This window comes from Nelumbo nucifera, chromosome 1 (genome assembly GCF_055504915.1).
Source record: "Nelumbo nucifera cultivar China Antique chromosome 1, China Antique-T2T, whole genome shotgun sequence".
Taxonomy (NCBI): domain Eukaryota; kingdom Viridiplantae; phylum Streptophyta; class Magnoliopsida; order Proteales; family Nelumbonaceae; genus Nelumbo; species Nelumbo nucifera.
The window spans coordinates 203,347,021-203,368,981 of NC_142649.1; the positions used below are offsets into that span (position 1 = coordinate 203,347,021).

Sequence of the window (21,961 nt, forward strand, 5' to 3'; positions counted from 1 at the left end):
GTGGGTCTTTCCTCTTGTCATTTGGGTTGGAGGGTTCGTCTTCCCTCTTCCTTTTTTCGATCCCGCTTTCAGTCCTTTGGTTGATTTCCTCCTCTGTTCTTATAAATTTGTCCGCGAGCTTGAGAAATTCAGCTACGGTCGCGGGCTGGTTGACTACTATGTGCCACTTGAACTCCTTGTGTGTCACTCCCCTCTTGGCTGCCGCGAGCTGTACCGCGGGGTCTAGGCGTGGTATCTACAAGCACGCGTCATTGAACCGTTTGACATAGCCCCGGATGGATTGTCCTTCCCTCTGGACTACTCCGAGGAGGCTCTCCTCGGTTCAGGGGCACCGCTTGCTAGTAACGAAGTGCGCAGTGAAGACCTACACGAACTGGGTCCAGCTTCTTATCGACCCGGGGGCCAGGTTCCTGTACCAGGTGCGGGCTACTCCCCTAAAAGTTGTAGTGAACGCCACACACATACAAGACTCACTGGCCCTTGCCAGGTGCATTTGGGACTGGAAAGCATCGACATGGTCATTGGGGTCAAAAGACCTGTCATACTTGTCTAGAGGAGGGAGTTTGAAATCCTTGGGCATGGGGACTGCAAGGAGTTCTGATGACAGGGGGGAAGGGACTGAAAGAATAGGGGCAACTTTTACCTCGTCCGAGCTTGTTTCTTCTTTACCTCGGAGCTCGGGCAGGATGTGGGTGGTAGTTCGGCGACTTCGCCGGCGACTTCGCTGCTGCTTAGAGGGCTTGGTGTTGGCGCTACTTGCCTCGGTGTTGCCGAGGTTGATCGGCCCGGACTGCTGGTAGTTCGTTGCCAGGACGCCGAACTGGTTCTCTGTGAGCGTGAGCTCGAACTTAGAGTGTCGAGGTGCTAACTTGACTGGCAAGGAGGTTCCTGATCCGCCGGCGAGCTGCGAGGCGGGGGTGATTAGCCTTTCCCTCCTGCCCGGGGATGAGGCCTGGCTCTTGGAGGGGTCCTGGAGTTGGGAGGCTCCTCCTTGGTGAAGGCGTCCGCCCTGAGGGGAGGGCTTGACCAGCTTCGAAGCAGGGTGCCGAGGTGGGAGTTGTGGTTGGTTCAGAAGCAGTTGGGGGAACTGCTGTTGATAGTGATACTGAGAAATGTGGTGTAGTACTTGCTGCTGATGGAGTTGATGTTGCTGGAATTGCTGCATTTGGGCTTGCATTGCCCGCATGCACTGCATCAAGTCATTGAACTGGTTTTGGCTAGTCGCCAGAGGGACAGCAATAGGTACGGCGAAAGTTGTCTCGATAGGGAGGGGAAGGGGAACATTCACAGGTGCCACCATGCTTGGTGCATTGAGGCTAGGGATTCCGTCCGTCGAGAGGGGGACGGTGAATTGTCTGATGCATACAGTGGCGGGCTGAGGGTGTTCCCCTACAGCATTCAAGTCGGCGTTGTGCCTGTTGCTGCTGGAGAAAGCCATGGAAGCTAAGGTTTCTTTGAGAGAGAGAGTTAAAGGATAGGGGAGGCTTTTTGAAAGTTTCCCACAGACGGCGCCAAATGATGATGCGCAATTCGGTCGGTCCTAGCTGCCGGTTACCTCGCCTCTGACGAGATTGGAGGTGCCTGAAACAAAGAAGAAAATGGAGACTTTCGGGGAGGAACCCGGTTGGAAGGAAGGGAAATGAGGAACTTTAAGACTAGAAAGCGCAAGAATCACATACCTCCTTCCTTGGGAGATGGGGGTCTTTTATAGTCACCCTGTACACTTACTTCCATACCTCTGCCAGTTCGGGTGTCATTACCTCTGCCAGATCGGGTGTCATTTCCTCTGCCAGATCGGGTGTCATAACCTCCACTGCCAGTTGCCAGTTCGGGTGTCATAACCTCCACCGTTCCTTGTCAGGGCCGTCTCTACTACATCTGAGATGGCGGTGGCAGGTGGCCGTTGGCGGGCGGCTGTCATGTGTCGGACCCCTAATCAGTCAGGTGCGCCGTCTCCACGTACGGGCTTCCTGGGCGTCAGGTACAGTTGTTCAGTCAGGCGACTTGGAGCCGAAGTAGAGTGCGAGGTGGTCTTGAGTTCAGATAGAAGTGTGGCCCAAACTGCCCTTGGGTGGGCAATTCGGGTTTTTTGCCTTTTGTGCTTGTAAGGCTCAGGACCTCGAAGAGAGAGCTCGGGTTCATCCTTGGGGAGCTCGGGACTCCTTAGCTCAAAGCTCGGGTTGTAGGTTCCTCCTTTGGGGGAGCTCAGGACTCTTTTTCTCGGAGCTCGGGTTGTGGGCCCACTACCGTGCCGAGCTGGCGCTTCTGCAGGTCACTCTCGGTTGCCTCCACGTGTCGCATGGCCAAGGGGTCAGGTCAAATCTCCCTCCATCACATTCCAAGACATTAATTTCATTTTCACCATCAAACACCCCACTCCTCCCTTATTAGCTTTCAGGTGAGTCCATTCACTCTTCCTAGGCAAATTCCTCTTCCCGCCCTTCTCCTTCGTTCACACCTCTCCTACCATCTCCCACTGCTTTCCTTTATTACATTCTTCCCTCTTATTCCTTTTGAATTGTTCAATTGCCTTTCTAACCACCCTCTCCCCATCCAAGAAGAATAATCCAAGTGATTTTCCTACCTCCACTTGTCTTTCCATGAATTATTCAATCTCCGCCCTCCCTTCAGCAGTATTTTCTTTGCCAAAAAAAAATCCCCTCTTCCGAAACCTTCTGTCACCTCACCACCCTCCTTTATTTCCTCTGCCCCCTTCCTGCTAACATCCACTTCTCCCCTTGCAGCCCCAATCCCTACACTTCCCTGTTAATGAAAATCTTCTCTTTCGACTATGCACTCTAGCGTTGTTCATTTTTCAGAATGTCAATTGCCCAAGTAAATGTTTCCTAGGAAACACTTACCCAGGTAAGTTCACTTACTTATCTTCTTTTAATTCCCAGGCAAGTTGTATAATGACTTATTAAACCATAAAAAGCCAATGTTAGATTGGGCAAACATGTCCCATTATGTTTTGCAAACTTTCCCCGCATGTTGGAATTTTACTTACCCACTTGGGAAATGGAAATCACTTACTTGAAAACAACTTTACCGTGGGGCCCAAAGCTTACCAAAAAAGAGCATTGTAAAGATGGTCGATGGAAATCACTTCCCCATTGACCAATTGTCCCCCTCCTATTTCCTGAAAAACAAACAATTTCCCCAATATCCTCAAGTCCGTCACACTCCCCATGTGGCCTCCTCTTCAAATAGTTTCCCCAACTAGCCCTTTCAACTCCCCTTCTCCGAATATCCTCTTTAATATTGGAGACTATCAACCCAGACAAAGAGGGAAGAGGAATCAAACTTACTCGGTGTTTAGTTGTTCAACTGTCTCAAAGGTCTTCAATCCAGGAGGGTATCTTTCCACACCCTGCACCTTAGCCTCCAAACTTCCGTTAGTGACACCGGCTAAGATATCATCACCACATGAAGAAATGTTCTCAACTTCAACATGATTTTCTAGCGATTGGGCTTCGACCAGTGATCCTCCTTGTGGTCTGAAAACGCCTTTTATCTAGATTGCCTTTCAAGCCACCTGAACATTCTCTTGTTGAGCATCTTCTATCTAATAAGAATCATTCACTGTCGCCTTCATCTTCCTTCCTTAAGTTTGTGAGATTTTCTTATCTTTTTCGAACATTGTTACAACCAACACCCATTCATCCTTCACAATCCCCAACCTTCTACAATTATTATCCCCTTTTGGACCCTCAGTCTCAACATAACTCGACTTATTTCCCAAAAATGCCCCTCATAAATTACAACTTATTTCTCTAGTCCTTGTTCTTTAACCTCCTTGTTCTTTTGAAAAAGTGAATCCACAATCCCCCAAAATGCCCCTTTAAGCTCCTTGTTCTTTTGAAAAAGTGGATCCACCCCTTAAATCCCTCTTACTTTCACCAACTAACAATTATTGCTTCCCCCTTCTCCCCCACATCTTGCCCAACTGTTGGTCTTCCACCACTTTGCATGACTCACCCACCACCTATCTTCCATAAAAACCGCCCAACTCCACTCCCACCAAATCATCCTCTCTCTCCCCTCTAATATTGCCACCTCAACTTCTTCCTCCATACAACTCTCCAAATACCTCTCTTCCTCCAACTTTTGCTTAGCTGATTAGCTCTGAAGCCAATGTGACCTTCAACACCCACCCTTCACGATGTTTCCTTCCTCACCCCTTTACCAACATTGTCTCTTGCTCCACTCGTTCACATTCTCCTCTACTCTAAGAAAGGTCCCATCTTCCCCTCAACCAGAATCATCAATGAATACCTTTCCCAAGCAAAAATAAGGCCAAGACTATATGGAATGGCTGAATGGCTACCACCTCAATCATCCTTGCCAGGTCCAACTTCTCCCACAATCTATTCTTATCATTAATCTTCAAAAATTTGTCACAATGATTTCCCACTTCTTCGGAACTCAGAAGTTAATAAGCTCCAAGCATGCAAAGGAATACTTGCCACCCCAATCCAAATCATGTGTCTTCTCCTATTTGCATAGACTTCCCTTACCGCCAAGTACCACCAATCTAATCTCAACTCAAAATCTCTCTTCTTTGAACTTTTAGTCTCTAAAACCCACTCCACATACTGTTTGTTATGGAACATAAACAATAACTAACCAAACTCACCTGTAAAACTCTCATTATTCCCTCCATTTTCCCTACCTATCTAACATCCACAAATTGTAGTGAGGTGTTGTGTTGGAGTATAGTGTCCACTTGTTGCAAGGTTTTAATCAAATTTTTTGGGGTTTGAGGTTTTTGGTTGTTGGGATGAGTAGGTTACTGGTCTTTCAATTTGGAGGTCAGGAAATGGTTGTGCAATTATGGTTATTTGTAAGGTCTATTTGGTGACTAGTGACTACTTCTCAGTTTGGATTTGGTGAGTTTTGTTTGTTGGGGTTTTTCTTTGGTTGTAAAGGTCTGAGATTCATGTTGGAATGCAGTAGGGTGTAGTAGTCTTCTTTTTTCTTCAGGGTGACCTCTGGTCACCTTTTTATGTAATCTATTTTTTCCCAAGTTGATAGGATTTTACATTCCAAGAAATAAAGTGATGTTGTTGAAAAGGTCCATTTATGTGCTGAAATAGTCACCAAGATCTTGGTCCAAGAGGTTCAGAAATGTTGTTCAATCCCAAGTTGATCAACCCTTTTACCAAAAAATAAGAGTAACCGATTGCTGCACATATTATTTTTTTGTAAGTAGATAGCCTCACATATTGTTTATGTAGATGGTATTGTAGTTATGGGTAATCATCCTTAGGAAATAACAAAATGAATTTGTTTCTTTTTTGCAGTTCACCTTAAAAACTCATTCTAGGGAACTTTTCATTTCCAAACAGAAATGTCCTTAGTTTGTTAATACAAGCAAGTTCAGAGTTAAGATTGTGGAAACTCCTATTAACCATAACCACAATTTTTTATCAGTAACTCAGAAGGAATATCATTAAACTTATGAGCAAACATAAGAACAAGAAGTTGTGGAGTAAACAAATAGACTTGACAATGTCTAAATCCCCCCACAGAATTCAAACGAGCCCAAAACATAGGTTGTCTCTGAACCCCTTGCTTAGCTAGACCATCTGCCAAGTTGTTTGCAAACTTTCTAACCCAATTAACTTGAATGAGCATGTCCTTTGAGAGCCAGTTGAACCGTCTGAGATCATTCCTTAGATGTCAAGACACCCCTTCCCCTTTCTTTAACCAGTCCACAACTATTCTGGAATCACCTTCAACAATTAACCTTTTGAAACCCAATTCTTTGGCTTTATCTACCCCAAAAACAGCTGCAAAGAATTCTGTTGTAGCAACATCATCACCTTGCTCAATTGGACCTGAGAAAAAGGCATGCATCTTTCCTTCTTCATCCCTTATTACCCCTCCAATTCCGGATCAGCCTGGATTGCCCACACAACTCCCATCAAAGTTCAGGTTCATGAGGAGATCATTCCACTGCTATCATCTGTCTTCTAGAGGATGAGTCAGCAATAGACCCACAAGACCTAAAGAAACCATCAACCTTAAAATCAGAGAAGAGTTTAACCTAATCACAATTGATGACTAGGAAAAAAGCTACCTGAAGATAAGGATAGTGATTAACTGAGCATTACACTTTGTATAATTTCACATTTTGACTATACGCATCTTATATAGTTAGCATAGTCAACCAATAAACACATCAAGCAGCGGTTCCATATATAAAAGTCACTAAAAGGATTTTAGCCAATCTGAAAGATACTCTAGGTATGGGAATTTTATATCCAATCATGAGCATCTAAAAGTGGAAGCTTTATGGATGCTAACTAGGCAAGCAAACTGATTATACATGCACAATATCTAGAAATTGCACCTTTATTGGAGGTAGTGTTCTAGCACACAAGGTACAAGGTGAGGTGTAGGCCCAGATGAAGCAAGGCAATTTTTTAAAATATTCAAAAAAAAAGCATTAATATATGAAAGGAGTGGAAAACCTTAATTTTAAAAGAAATTAAATGTTTTAAACAGCATATTAGCTCAAATTAAAATGGGTGAGAACAACATATAAGACAAATTCAAGGTACAAACAAAACCAAAAAGATGTACCAAGGTGCCTCAAGCACTCAACAATTCAATCATGTGAACTCTAGCATGTTTGTCGATATCCTATTTGCACTGCTTCTATAAGCATGTTTGTATGTGTGTATTTTTTTTCTTGAGGAATTTGTTGCTCTTTGGTGAAAATTTTGCTATCTAAGATCCTATCAGCAATGACTAAAGTTCCAGGTATTCAAAAGGTTTGTTTTCCATTCTTTTAAAAGTTAATAGACCATTACAAGGCTGTAAAACACATAAAGAATGTGGGGAAAAAAAAACTTATAAAAGGGGAATGCACAGGCCAAGGCACAAGGCACGTTCTCATGCTTGTCAACCCAAGATTTTGCCATTGCAAAAAGAAATGGCCCCTAGGTTGTTCCTGAGTCCAAAACTAAGATGGACCAGACCACCCCGACTAACCAGATCAGCTTTTGGCCCAGGTCTTAACTTTTAAGGTTTTGGCTTTCTCATTAGAAGATAAAAAATACAGTACAACCCCAACTCAACAGCGAACTGAGAAATTTAATAATCATGAAAAAATGGCATAGAAAATATGTGACCAGCATATGTAACTAATACAGACAAGTTCATATGTATAATCATTTTCATTAAGATTTCCCACAGCCAGAAAATATGCAAATAGGTTCTTCTAATGTGTGAACGCTTGCTTAATGCAACCACGTCAAGGTAAGAAATCCCCACAAACTGAAAAATAAGGATGCCTTAAACCTTTTTCCTATAGAAGGCAACACCATGAACATTAAATGGTATTTTCCTATTGCGGAAGGCTATTTGGAATGCTTTCCCAGAGACCTGCAGAAGATGAGAAGGTAGATTGGTCATTAGACATCCCATTAGTAATTCATGAATATTAGGAATTCGTTAACACCTTACCTGCCTCCGATAAAGAATTGCTATACTCCCGAAGGAACACTTAGCATCTGAACCATTAGAGACAATTTCCATGATTTTATCAACGACAAATGCACACTGTGCATCTTCATTGTGGCATTCCTTGACAATTACCTGAACATTGTCAAGCAGACCATGCATTTACATAAGCAGTTAAAACTTAAAAGTAGAAAGTTAAAAATAAACCTCATTAGCAAAAATACCTTACAACCAGAAGAATTATCAGTAGTAACTTGTTTTAGTTGGCACCGTTTTACATTATTGCGGATAAGCGATGATGCAGCCTCAACAATATATTGTGTGGAGCGATAGTTTTTAGTTAACCGAATCTGAAACCATCAGGACAAAAAATTGAAAATATATGGGCCAAACATGATGGAGTCAAATAGTTAGTTGATAGAGTCATCACTGTTAAATATCTACATCTACATCTACATCTATATCTATATCTATATCTATATCTATATCTATATCTATATCTATATCTATATCTATATCTATATCTATATCTATATCTATATCTATATCTATATCTATATCTATATCTATATCTATATCTATCTATATTTATCTATCATAAGAAATAAATACCTCTTTGTGTCCAGGGAAATCCTTACGAAATGAATCAAAGCCAGAAACATCAGCCCCATTGAAACTGAAAATGGACTGCAATAAGATACACAACTAATTGGACTTCAGAATACTCCTTAAGTAAATAACAAATGATGCCAAAAGAAAAAAAAAATAAAATAAGATTATGCCAAAAGATTTCTTCCATTCAATATTCAACAAGAAAAAGGAAGCACCTGATCCTCATCACCAACAATTGTAATGCAGTTATGAGATGCAAGAATCCTCAAGAGTTTATATTGCATTGCACTTGTATCCTGAAACTCATCTATTACCAGGGCTTTCCATGTATTTTGGCACTCACAGTAAACTGAAATTTGCAAAATATTTGTCAAGACAACAGACAATTATGAAGTAGAATGGTCCAATAAATCTACAGACTATAATAACCTTCAGGAAAATCAGTAAGCAGCTCCACTGAACAGATGATTAAGTCATGGTAGTCCAAAGCATTACAGGATTTCAAGATGTCACTGTAGTTCCCAAGAATTGCTGCCTGATTCAAATGTAGAGATATGAAATTTTGAAAATATTAAGAAAGTCAGTATACATTCTAGCGATATAATATCAACTTACTCCAATCTCATCACCCAGTTTTCGGCACTCTGAAGGAGTTCTACCAGAAGCTTTAGCCTGAAATGAAGTTCATTTACCAGATTTAGCAATAAAACAGTATAGATATGCAGAACCTCCACGACCAGACACCTTCAGTACACTACCAGGAGGTATAAATAGAAATAGAAAAGAAGAAAAGAAAAGATGACTCTTCATTACTTCCTATCTGCAACATTGGCATATTGAAATGTTTTTGGCCTATTACGAGTCTAATGTATTTAACACTTTTTGAATATCCTGTACGATAAGGAACTTGAGAAAACATGGAACTACATCGTTAACAAACATGCCCTACAAATTAACAAAGTTTGCCATAAATGAATCTTATTTGTATTGGATCTTACAACTTAGAAACTTAAAGAGTGTTTGGCAAATATTATGGATATTCATTAAGGCTTTATTTAGTTTGTAGGAAGATTTTGGTGGGATGGAAAAGGAAAAGTGGGTGCAAAGATTTCGTGTTCCATTGTTTGGTTGCACAGGGGAAAACAGTGGGAGTGTCAGCACCAAAAAGAAAGTGTTCTTCTTTCTATTTAATCAATAGAAAGCATTCTTCTGTTTACGGGCATAGTTTGTGTTAGACAAGCCTTCCCCTCCTTTCCTACTTTTCTCGCACTAAAATGGTGTTACTCCACTTCCTAAAAATTGAAAACTACAAGCCAACTATTTCCTAGCCATGTAATAACATCTCAGAAGCAACAAAAGGGAAGAAAATAATATTAGAAAATAGTCCTTTTATACCATCCCCTCCTGCAAACTAAACACAGCCCAAGGAAATGGTGAAAAGTTCATAACTTTAGAAAAATGTTGAATTCAGTGCCTTAGTTTAATTTCACAGATGTGCACATACTAAATCAGGAAGATAATTTGAAGAACTATGCCCCCTTTAATTGTTTAACCTATCATAGCGCAGGATTCTAACATGGTTACATGCTTCAAGTCCACACAACCAAACACTTAAAATGGACGAAAACAATGATCACAAGGAGAAGTTCAGTAAGATTAACAGTCCAGGGGAAGGAAAAAAGTCTTATCATAAGTACTTAAAAGGGAGTCTGAACTAGTATAAATCCACATAATTTCCATCCAGGCATAAATAGCAATAAGAAGTATAGAAGTAACATTACATACCTGAATCAAAAACTTCTGCCATTTTTTTGACCTACCCTTACAATATTCTAAACCACTTGAATCTTCATTAAGTTCCCAAGAAACAAGATTTTGTTCATTTTGTTCATTCTTTCGTGCATTTTCCAATAATCGCACCGCCTCAATGATTGCTCGCCTCTGTTGCCCATGGCCATATACTAGGAACTCGGATGTGCGTCCCAACCTGCACATAAGTTAACAAATTAGTAGTTGTGTAATTACCATATCAGCTGAGAAAAGCAAAGTTAAACAGCATTAGAGCAGTTGGAGAGAAGTTTTTTTACAGTACAAAAAATAACCATAAAATATTCTTCTAAGGGCAACAGAATCTAAGAAAATAGCATATATAACTGTAACCACTCATGTTAATGTTGAACAAAAGAACATTATTAAAAATTTAAAGATTCAAGTTTTTCGTGCGTAAAAAATTTAGAACTCTCAATTATCATTGACAAAATATGCATACTTCTCTGCATGTGAACGACAAAGTTGCAAACAGAACGAATGGAACGTGCTGATCATAAGCTCCTTTGCAACTAACTTCCCAGTCACTGCTCCAATCCGATCCCTCATCTCAGATGCAGCTGCCGTTGTAAAAGTCATGGCGAGAATATGTGATGCTCCAATACCCTGAAAATACAGGAAGGGGTGGGAAGTAATGCCCAGTGTGTTATGTGCCTTAGGAGAACTGCCCCTAAAAGCTAGCTGTTAGAGGGAGGGAACCCAAGCATATATATACCACAGAACAGTATCCCATACTACCGATGTGGAATATCTCACATTAGCATCCCATACTACCAATATGGGACAAAGGGAATGTAACACAGTGGATCAAATTTATAATAAAATCCAAGGAGTTTAATGTGTCGTTACCTCATTTAGCAGTGTCAACACTCGCCCAACCATAGTTGAAGTCTGAAACCAAAAACAAGAAATGAAGTCCATGCTTACATGCAATAGAAAATTAAAAAAAAAAAAAAAAAAAAAAAAAAAAACAGAAATTAACAGATGTTAGAAATGGATCTCGTCCCATTAAAACGCGTACCTTTCCACTTCCTGGACCTGCAATGATCATTAAAGGAACTGAAACATCACTTAGAGCAGCTTCCTGTTGTTTGTCATTAAGACCCCGCAAATACTCGGAATATGTTTGCGGCAAGCCCTCACTCTCGACGTCCGGAGAAGCATTTATCCCATCTGCTTCTGCTTCTGCTTCTGCTTCAACCCTTAACACTCCCTTAGTTTCATCACTGGAAGTGTTCTCATTGGATTGCCTCCCCACAAGATGATCGCTACAAGCATCCTGTTTTTCTTTCTCTATTGTAGCAGACTCTAAACTGCTTTGATAACCCGCTCTATTCTCATTGGACTGACTTTCCACGGGAATATTGTTACATAGGTGCTGCTTCTGTAATTTTTCCGCTGACCTCTGCTCGCATAATGCATCAATCTCCTTCAAGACAAGCTCGTCGATATCATCATCAAGAACACTAGTCGAACAGAAAGCATCGCTTAAATTACAGCTTTCGAGTTGCTTATCCGGGGTGATAACAGATATCATCACAACCCCATCTTCCTTGGAAACCTCCTGGACCCCGGTACCAAATTGCGCATGTTCAATAGCGCTCTTGATGGATATCCTTTCAGGGCATGATCTAATGAACTTGTCGTTTGTTAATCGGGCTCCCTTTATCGGAATTGGGGAAGGGGTGTTTACGGGTATCTCTGCAAGAGGAAGTCTGGAGTTGCTAGACGCCGGAGCCATCGGATACAAACTGTGCGCCTCCCTATTGATGAAAGCAGAAATTAATCAAAACATTCAAATGTAGATTAGAACTAAGGATTGAGAAATGAGAGAGTAGGTTGACTAACTTTCCAGGTGTTCGGAATGGGATAGTTGCGACATCGCGGGGCCTCTTGCGAGCGAGAAGTGCCTTGGCGGCCCTGAAATTCTGCGATATTCGAGTTTTTTGTTCAGCTGTAAGTCCTTCGCTGGGCAGTGGCAGCGTCTCGGACGCATTTTCCTTGCTCATTCTTTGTTCCAGAGTGATGGTGAGGTCCGCAAATCCACCCAGATGAGACGAACCATCCCTTTCGTGCTTGATTTAAAGCAGCCTGTTACCATTTCTAGCCCTAGGCGACGCGGAAGAAGCCATTCCTCGTTGTTTCGAGCGGAGCGACTTAACATTTTCTCTCTTCGCGCCCTTTCTTCTACTTTTAAATGAAGCGTCTTGAACACGTTTCAATCCATGAGGTTACTGACAATTATAAAAACCTCCCCTTAAATTACAAAGACCCCTGTACTATGGTTCTGTGACAAAAACCCCCATTTACTTTGTTTTACGACAAAGACCCTCCTATACTATGACCGTGAGACAAAGACCCCCTTCTGTTAGCCTTCTGTTCAAAAAGGCTGTTATAATATTTTTTAATTCCCACATTACCCTTGTAATAACTATTCAAGTAAGGGAGAAAAACACTGTTCATCCTCCCCGACCTTACGATACACGAACAACAGCGGCGGTAATCCCCTCTACCTCTGATTCCTTCACATTTCTCTCTCCCTCTCTCTCCTCTCTCTCTCTCCCCCGATCTCTCTTCTTCCCCTTCTTCATCATCTACCACCACAACAATGTCACCATTCTGCATGTCATTTGCATCAATAATATCCAAGTCCTCACCCCAATCACCATCAGCAGCCTCTTCATCATCTTCCTCTGCACCCATTCATGCATTATCCAGTCCACCCTCAAAGACACCTTTCATAACCCTCAACAAGGGCCAATCTCCTCCACAAAGAATAGGTGATGGAGGCATCAGAAGCAATAGTACTCTCCCCTCTGGCAAGGTTGGAACATTATCTCCCAATTCAGCTGCAAGACGTTCAACAACATCTTGGAGACCATGGACAACAACAGTAACATATGCAAGGGGCAAATGGCCAGCATTCTCCAAAATCTTGGCACACTCCTTGACATCACCCAAGTACAAGGCATTATGAAATTGGCCCATAACATCATTTACGTTTTCCTTTTCCGACTTGTTTCTTTATATTACCTTTTTTCACCTCCATCTCACTCTGTCCTTGGTTGAAGTCTTGAAGACATAATCAAAGGGTACCGGTAAACCCACTTTCCTACATTTCTTTTGATGTAGTGCGATCTGATTACTCCCTGCTGGAGGATGATCTGGCTTCTTGTTGGGCGGCGAGCTAGGTGATTCTGCAAGAAAGGATCAGAGAACCTGGGGTGGCTAACCCGGCGAGGTCGCTCCGATGCTTAAGTTAGTAAACTAATGCGAGCTGAAAAGCTTAGAGAGCTAGAGAGTAGAAAAATCACGCGTACCTTGCACCATTGGGGTTGGTGCCTTTATATACTAAAATAGTCGTAGAGCTCACGAAAGAGCTCCGGGATATCCGAGGTGTGGAGATAGAGTTCGTTCCGCTTCCGAATGAGCAATATACAGGTAAGGCTTATCGTTCCACTTCCGACTCTGGCGAAGTCAGGATGAGTCCTCATCGTAATCTCAGAAAAGTCGGGATCTATTAGCTCATCGTGATCTCGAGAGATTCGGGATCCGTTGGAGAGACCTCTGGAGTTAGTTACGCGGGAGTCAGTTACATGGCGATTCGAGTTGTTGGTCCCGAGCTGGTACTTCAGTCTTTTAGTTCCGAACTGGATTGAATGCCAAGGTGCCTCAAAGCCGAAGTGAGCCTTATGCCGAGGTGACTGAATACCCGAGCTCAATTGTTGCGAACTAAACTTGGTAGGCTAAGTTGTCATCTCTTGGTCAGGTCGTGTCCACGTGTCCCCTTTTCGCTAGGTCAGGCCAAATCACCCTTCATCATCTTTCACTGTGTTTTAGAATGTTAAAGGTGAATCTGGATTGTGCTGTTGTTTTGATTTTAATTTTTAGGTGTTTTTGGGCAATTTAGTCTTGAAAAGCTATTCTACACTGAGTTCCTGAATCTCTAGTGGAATATTTGAAGTTTGAAGGAGAAACTTGATAATTTGATATATAAACTTTAGATTGAGTTATGCCTTTACTTGTTTTCTTGCAGGATTCGTGAGAATTTTGGATGAACAAGAAGCTGATTGGTAATGACTTTTTTTGAACTTTTTTTGCTTTGGCGTGCTTGATCTTTGTTGTTGGTGTTTCTTTAATGGATGATATTCATTTCATTTATTTGTTATATTTTTATCTCTGAATGAGATTGTCAGACTAGTTAGTTGGATGACAAAAGGGCAAAAAAAAGGTTAAATAGGTTTTAAGAGAAAAAACGCAAAAAAATAAAATAGAAAAAGTTTAGTGAGGTATTTTGGTAATTTAACGCATTTCGTCATCTGAGTTAACGGTCAAGGGGGGTCTTTGTCTCACGGTCATAGTACATGGGGGTCTTTGTCACAAACCCCATAGTACAAGGGGTCTTTGTAATTCACCCTATCTTTTATTTCTAAAATACCCTTCCATAAAATTTTGAAAAAAAAAAAGAAAAACTGTAAGTCTACAACTGCGTCCGTTCCATAGTTCCATTATTGTCACAGTTCATTAAAAAAAAGGAAAAATTCCCAATTAATACATTGTACTTTGGGCTAGTGCCACTTTGGTATCCAAATTTTAAAATGTGATAATTCAATACCCGAACTTTCAAAACATGACAATCCAGAATCTGTTGTTAACTAATTGTTAACCAGTTGTTAAGTGACATTTAAAAAAGGCACAAATGTCCTTCAAATGTCATCTATTTTTTTTTATCAACTAATAGTCTAAAATTTTTGCCTCTTCTATTCAAGAAAATTGGGGTCACCAAAATGCCCACTCAAACGTGACCCAAACTTTCTTGAATGAAAAAGGCAAACATTTAGGACCGTTAATTTTTTGTCAACGTTTAGATGGTTTATAAAGAAAATTAATAGCAATGACCAGTTAACAACTAGTTAACGATAGATATTGGATTGCCACGTTTTAAAAGTTTGAGTATTGAATTGTTGTATTTTAAAATCCGGGGACCAAAATGGCACTAGGCCCAAAGTACAGGATATTAATCGGGGATTTTCCCTAAACAAAATGATTGTTTCAATAACAGAGACTTAAAAGTTACTACTCGTTAGGGCATCTTTCAATATAATCTAGATTTTTCCCTTTTAGGTTTCAATCAATCATAATGATCTTACAAAATGAAATTACTCTTTTTTAATCTGACTTAAGGAACTTTTTAGTTAAAAATTAAAAGTCTGTTTTTTTTTGAATATTTTAGTAAATCTCCACCTCAATTGATAAACATAAGATTAAATTGGGCATTTAAAAAAAAAAAAAAAACTAATGCATTAAGCAAATGTTTTTTATAGGGAGATGATTGGATGGAGGTAATTGCAGGATAAACTTCAAGCGATGTTTTTATGATTATCAAAAACTTTTGGGAGGTTTAGGTTTTTATATTTTACCCAAATAATTAAACCACCCTTAAGTTTTGGTAAATCGACTAAGACTTATCCTATTGTTAAAAAATTACTTAAATACCACTAAATTTTCGAATAATAAACAAAATCCTCCTTGCCATTAACACACCATTATAGTTTGCTTGCATGTAATGCCACATGATTATCAGTGATTGCGCATATGGATAGTATTCATAGTTGGTAGGAATACTTTTAAGTGATTTTTAAACAATATGGTAAATTTTAGTCTGTTTGCTAAAACACAAGGGGTAGTTTAAGTATTTTACCCTTTTGAGTCCAATCATCTAGAACTTTGATGTTAGAAGCTACATCTGATTGTCCAAGTGTAGGTTTATAACTACAAGCTTGGATATCAGAGTCCATATTTGCTAACTACAACACATAGTTGGTTGGGTGAGCATGGCCGTCAATGTGTAGTGGTCAGTAGATCCAAATTCTAAATATTATTTTTTTTAAAAAAAAAACATTGTGAAAATGCATTCTTTTACCATTCAAGTTTATTAATAATAAATGTGCATTTTATGATATTCATGTATTTTCTTTTTACATGAAGTCATTGAATTCTATGTCAATATGGTATATTTTTAATTATGTTAAGAATTGAGATATGCTTTTCTTGGCATAAGATCCTTAATCAATTTGTGGTTCAATGATTATCAAGAGGATTTCGATGATCCAAACAAATTAACACATGTTATGCTTGTATTCAAGGACGACGAATCTCAAGTCACTTGTATGGAGACACTAGAGCAAATATGTGGGTGCTTGTTAGAGAACAAGTTAACTTAATTTGACCCATTAATAGAATGATTATATATAATCTCATGTCAATAGTTGTCTTTATCGTCGCAACCATGTAAATGATCCTTAGTCTCGAGGCGTCAGGCCTCTATAGTTTAATTGTGCAAACACTTATACCCTAAAAAGGGAATTTAAACATATACAAATTGGTTATAGTGACTTGTACATGGAAGTATGTGAATGCACAAAATGAAGTATGTCACCCTCCATGATGAGGGAGAATGCCCTATGCAAATGAGATTGATGTGATTCAAGAAATCATTGGCCAAAGTAGCATGATTTATGGAAATACTTCAAAGTGTCACAATACAAGTCATCATCGATTTAGTGGACATATGGTTGAACCAATAGGATTTATAGTTTCAACATTACCATTTTTTTTATGCATTGTATAATAGAAGGATCTAACTACATTGTAACTATAGATGGAAAGGTTGAAGCTACCAATTCAAAATATTAAGATGGTAACGACATATTGCTATGCCTCTCTTATGATAAGTGCCTTCCAATGAAAAATTAATAGAGTTTTAATTCAATTCAAGTGGAAGGAGTTCCACCTTGAATGCTGAAAGAGCTTGGCATTAGTTGCCACTACCCAATAGTGTTAAACCTAAGAGGTCACACACATTAAGGGGCAAAAATCAGACAAAGTATTAGCAAATAGTCTAATCACTAAAAGGGTTTTGGTGGAAGGACCTAATTGCAATTATCAAAAAATTAAGGGTTAAGTTTTGTTAACTGCAACTAGGTCAGACTCCATATTAACTATAAAATAGGAGTGGATTCGAGCTCGAGCCTCGCCGAGCTCAACTTGCCAAGGTAGTACAAGGCTCGAGCTCGGTTTGAGCTAGAACCTTGAGCTCTAATTCGGCTTGAGTTAAAAACTCGTAAGCTCGAGCTCGACTTGAGAAATAATGTTTTATAAAAAAAATTATATATATATATATAATATTTTTTACTTGATATTAAAAAATTAAGAATTATAATAATTAGTTATTTTTATTATTATTATATATATATATGTAATTGTTCAAGCTCAGCTTGATTATAAAACAAGCCTGTAAATTAGGCTCGAGCTCGGCTCGATTATTAAACGAGCCTGTAAATTGGGCTCAAGCTCGATTGAAACCGAACTGAACCAAGTTTTTTACGAACCGAGCTATAATAGCTTGTAAATAGCTTGTAAATAGCTCAGCTTGTGACCACCTTTACTATAAAGAAAGCATTTTATAGTGGATTTCAAAAAAAGTCAAAACCCCTATTGACAGAGAACGCTATCACAATTATTTGGAGTCGCCCCCTTCTTCCTCTTTCCTTTATTTTTCTTGGTTCAAATTAAAGAAAGGTGAATTTGGGGCATTGATTTACTGATAATGTTAATTACTGATCTCAGTAATTTTAATATTATTTAATGACTGGAAATTACAGATTATGAAAATTAATTACAGTTTTTGCTAGAAGATTTATTTTTCTGAAAATCACTGATTTTGGTATTTTTAATTAATTTCAAAATAAATTTACATTTAATTATATTATAGGATATGTTAAGTAATTTTTGGTAATTTATCTTTGTTTTTGGTATATTGGGAAATATTAAATTATTGATTTCCATAAACTAACTTTCATGAATTTGGTAATTATTCTGAAATTACTGAAATTAAATATTCAAAAAAAATTTGAAAATTAAATTTGGTAATTTTCATTGGTTTTCGGTAAATTGGAAAGTCATTAAATTATTGATATTATTTTCAAAAACGATTCCAGTTCCAGTAATTTCGAAAAATTATTTGCAATATTGGGATTGATACTTAATGAAGATTTAAATTGAAGAAAATTAATACTATTCTCTTTGAAGATTATTACATGTTGTTAGTTAAAAATATTATTATCTGAATATATATATTTTTTAATTTGAATACTACTATACCTAAATTGTCAAATAAAGAAATAATTATAAAAATGATATAAAAAGAAACCACAAAAAATTATTAATAAATAAATTACCAAATAGTAATAAAAAATAGTAAAAATTTACCAATAATCTATCACATAATAAGTATAAAAAGAATTATATATTTACCAAAAATATACTGTTCGTAATTAAATATTTAATAATAAAAATTAGCAAAAACAATGTTTGAATTTTGCTGATTGAATTGGTTTGGTTTAAATTTTTGGGTTTTGTACTTTGAATGTTACATAATGTTAGTTAAAAATGCTGTCATTTGAATTCTGCTTAACGAATTACTTTGGTTTAGATTTATAGATTTTGTGCTTTGAATATTGTTACATATTGTTAGTTAAAAATTTTGTTACTCGATTTTTTTTTTATTTGATAACTGTTATAATTGAAATTATCAAAAAATGTAACCATAAAATTTATCAAATAAATTATCAAAAAATGAGTAGAGATTATGACGACAATTACTTGAAATTATCAATAAATTACATATAATTATGATGATAATTACTTGAAATTACATGAAACTATCAAATCATTTACCAAGAATTATCAACTATTAGTAAATAAACATAGTGAAAAAATTAGAACTCTCCAGAATTTAGTACAAATAGTATAAATATCAAAAACCATGAATTATCAAAAATAGTTTACCAAAATTTAAAATAAATTAGTAGAAATGTGCAAAAAAACCACTAAACTCCCCAAAATACAATAAATTACCATATCTTACCAATAACCCATCATATAATAAATAGTAAAAATTAGTATATAATACCACTAAAAATTATAAATTTCCATAAATTAATACAAATTAACAGAAAATAGTTAAAAAATAAAAAAATGAATTATCATAAAATATAGCCAATAATAAATTACCATTAATCAACATAAATGATCAGTAATTATAAAAATTACTAAAAATAAATTAAAAGAAAATAGTACAAATTATATATTATTTAAATATTTAAATAACTAAATATTTTAATTAATGAAATATAACATAACTATATTTTAAACAGTTAAAATAATGAAATTATGTAATAACAATTTAATAGTTTACAAATTTAATTAAAAATATGTAAAAATACTATAAATTATAATTTTAAGGATTATTTAATTCAATAAATAATTAATATTTTCAAGTTTAAATAATGAGATTATGTAAATAACTAATTTCACTTACATTAATTAACAATTCTATAAAATAACTATCAAAAAATATTATTTATTAATAATAATTTTAAAATCATAATCTATATTTATTGTATTTTAATATATACTAAAATTAATATTTATTGTGTTTTAATTAATTTTTTATTGTTTTTTATAAATATATTTTCGATAATTATGTATAAATCTATTTTTGTTTTTTATTTAATAGTAATTTTTCAATAATTATTGGAGATTTAACTACTCTTGTTTAACTTTTAAAGTTTAATTTGTTGTACTTATTGTATTTATTGTACTTTTGTTATAATTTATTGATTAATATTCATTAGAGATTAAACTATTATTTATACTACACTATTTATTGACTAATTTAATATATTTTTTAGTATTTATTGTATTTTTATTATCTACATATTTTCAATATTTGTGTATTTTCGCAATAAATCTTCAATAATTATTGAAGATTAAACTATTATTATTTACTAGAGACATATTTAACTATTAATTTAGTTGAAATTAGGAGTGTTCATGGATTGGTTCTGTTTGGTTGTAAGCTATTTGGCCAACCAAATCAACCCAGTCAAGTTGGGGAGTTGGTCACTCGAACTTGACTAACCATAGTGAAAACTGGACAACTTGGGTTGTATCAGTTTGGCTCGTTTAAACTTAAAATTTTAAATTTAAATTTAAAAATTGTTGTAGCATTATTAAAAAATAAAACTTTAAAATTAAATTTATGATATAAAATATTTTAGAATAAGAAATATGAGAAATTTTCCACTTTCCCGTATTAAAAGAATTATACTAAAAATAATATATATATATATATATATATATATACACACACACACACGCCAAGTCGTTTGGTTTTGGTTGATTTACAAATGACCAAAGCGAAACTAATCCAACCTAGTGAAGTTGGGAAATTATATATTGAACCAAAGCTGACCAAAAATAATAGAAAACTGACCAACTCAGTTTAGGTTGGTCAAGTTGGTCGGTTTCATAAGTTTGATGAACAACCCTAGCTAAAATTAATTATTATTATTTTTGTATTGTAAAAAATGATTAAAAGTAGTATATAAAATATAAGGGAAAATCTATAATGCGGGAAAGATATGGCATCGGATGAGTTTTGATCGATCAAAATCCCCCATGAATTTTTATAAATAACACCTGATTGGCACATTTATGATACCAGTTGATTGGTCAAAAAATTTTCAGATATCATATCTTTCCCATATCGTAGTCAAATCCAAAAAAAAATATAAATAACTATTAATTGTTTAAAAATTAAAAATATAAAATAATTATATACTCTTATGTGTTTCTATTGTTTAGCCTTCGTTTAATAAATCACATGCATCACACGGGTCCCTACTAGTAAATATATATAGCAAGATGGTCCATGGCATCATGCCTCTCATTGTTCCAAGCCCCCATTCTAATTTCCAATTTTTTGATTTTTTTTTTAATTCCACATAATTTCCCATTAAACTAATAAGGAGGTACCACATTCCCCCACTTTCTCCTAAATTGTCTCTAATTCTTATTTATCTCCTTAATTATCTCAACTCCTATTTATCTCTTAAATTATCCCTAATTTAGTAGAGAAATTCTCTCCTAAACTATCTCTAATTCCTATTTATCCTCTCCCCCACTTTTTATCAACATCTATCTAAATAAAGTGTCAATTAAAATTTTCCAGAATTATTTTTATATTATATACTAACTTTAAAATATTTATTAAAACTTAAAAATTAAGTATAATAGATTTAAAAATATTCATATTATTAATAATTCAATATTTTTACAAATTTCACCATGAAATTATGTAGTAACAATATAAATTATAATTTTAAGAATTATTCAATTTAAATGCTTTCAAGTAATAAAAATTTAATATTAAAAAAATAAAACATTATTTAAATATTTCATCAAGTAAAAAAATTAAAATAGCTAAATAATTATATAACAAAACATTTAATATTACAAAATAACATTAAAATAAATAAAATTCAAACAATGTAAAAATTTTAATATTTTACATATTATTTAAATATTTAAATAACAAAATATTTAATGTGACTAAATTTTAAATAGTTAAAATAACGAAATTATGTAATAAATTAAAAAAAATTCTTAAAAGTAGAAAAATAATTATAATATATGTATAAATAATAATTTATTATTTTACAAAATTAATAATGAGTTATGTAATAATAGTACTAATTATAATTTTATGGATTATGAAATCCAATAAGTAATTAATATTTTAAAATTTTAAATAACAATATTATTTAAATAACTAAATAATATTGTAAATAACTAATTTCACTTATATCAATTAATAATTATAGAAAATAACTTTCTAAAAAATAATATATCTTAGTAATAATTTTACAATAATAGTGTATATTCATTATATATTTATATATACTAAAATTAATATTGATTTTTTATTCAGTAATTATATATTATATTTTTATAAATATGTTTTCAATAATTATTTATAAATCTATTTTGTTTTGTTATTTAACAAAACAATTGCCAATGATTATTGGAGATTAATCAACTATTATTTAACTTTCAAAATTTAACTTATCGTATTTATTGTATTTTTTATAAATTTATTTTTAGTAATTATGTATTTTTATAATTTATTGATTAATATTTGTTAGAG

At 35.6% G+C, this 21,961-nt stretch overlaps 1 protein-coding gene across 4 annotated transcripts in view; it reads right to left on the reverse strand.

Moving 5' to 3' along the window:
* Nucleotides 1-12,087, reverse strand: part of SRS2 (P-loop containing nucleoside triphosphate hydrolases superfamily protein) — a 45,353-nt gene extending 33,266 nt beyond the window's left edge. For 2 of the 4 annotated variants that reach the window (XM_088895883.1, XM_088895884.1), the window contains exons 1-12: nt 11,758-12,087; nt 10,931-11,672; nt 10,759-10,800; nt 10,352-10,515; nt 9,868-10,069; nt 8,698-8,754; nt 8,512-8,617; nt 8,298-8,431; nt 8,083-8,175; nt 7,695-7,820; nt 7,474-7,605; nt 7,309-7,392 (exon numbers count right to left, since the gene is read on the reverse strand). In XM_088895883.1, the coding sequence (XP_088752009.1) occupies nt 7,309-7,392; nt 7,474-7,605; nt 7,695-7,820; nt 8,083-8,175; nt 8,298-8,431; nt 8,512-8,617; nt 8,698-8,754; nt 9,868-10,069; nt 10,352-10,515; nt 10,759-10,800; nt 10,931-11,672; nt 11,758-11,918 (2,043 nt within the window). In that variant the 5' untranslated portion in view covers nt 11,919-12,087. The remainder of the gene's footprint in view (nt 1-7,308; nt 7,393-7,473; nt 7,606-7,694; nt 7,821-8,082; nt 8,176-8,297; nt 8,432-8,511; nt 8,618-8,697; nt 8,755-9,867; nt 10,070-10,351; nt 10,516-10,758; nt 10,801-10,930; nt 11,673-11,757) is intronic. The other 2 variants (XM_010247775.3, XM_088895885.1) reach the window with 2 other exon arrangements.
* Between the last annotated feature and the right edge of the window lie 9,874 nt (nt 12,088-21,961).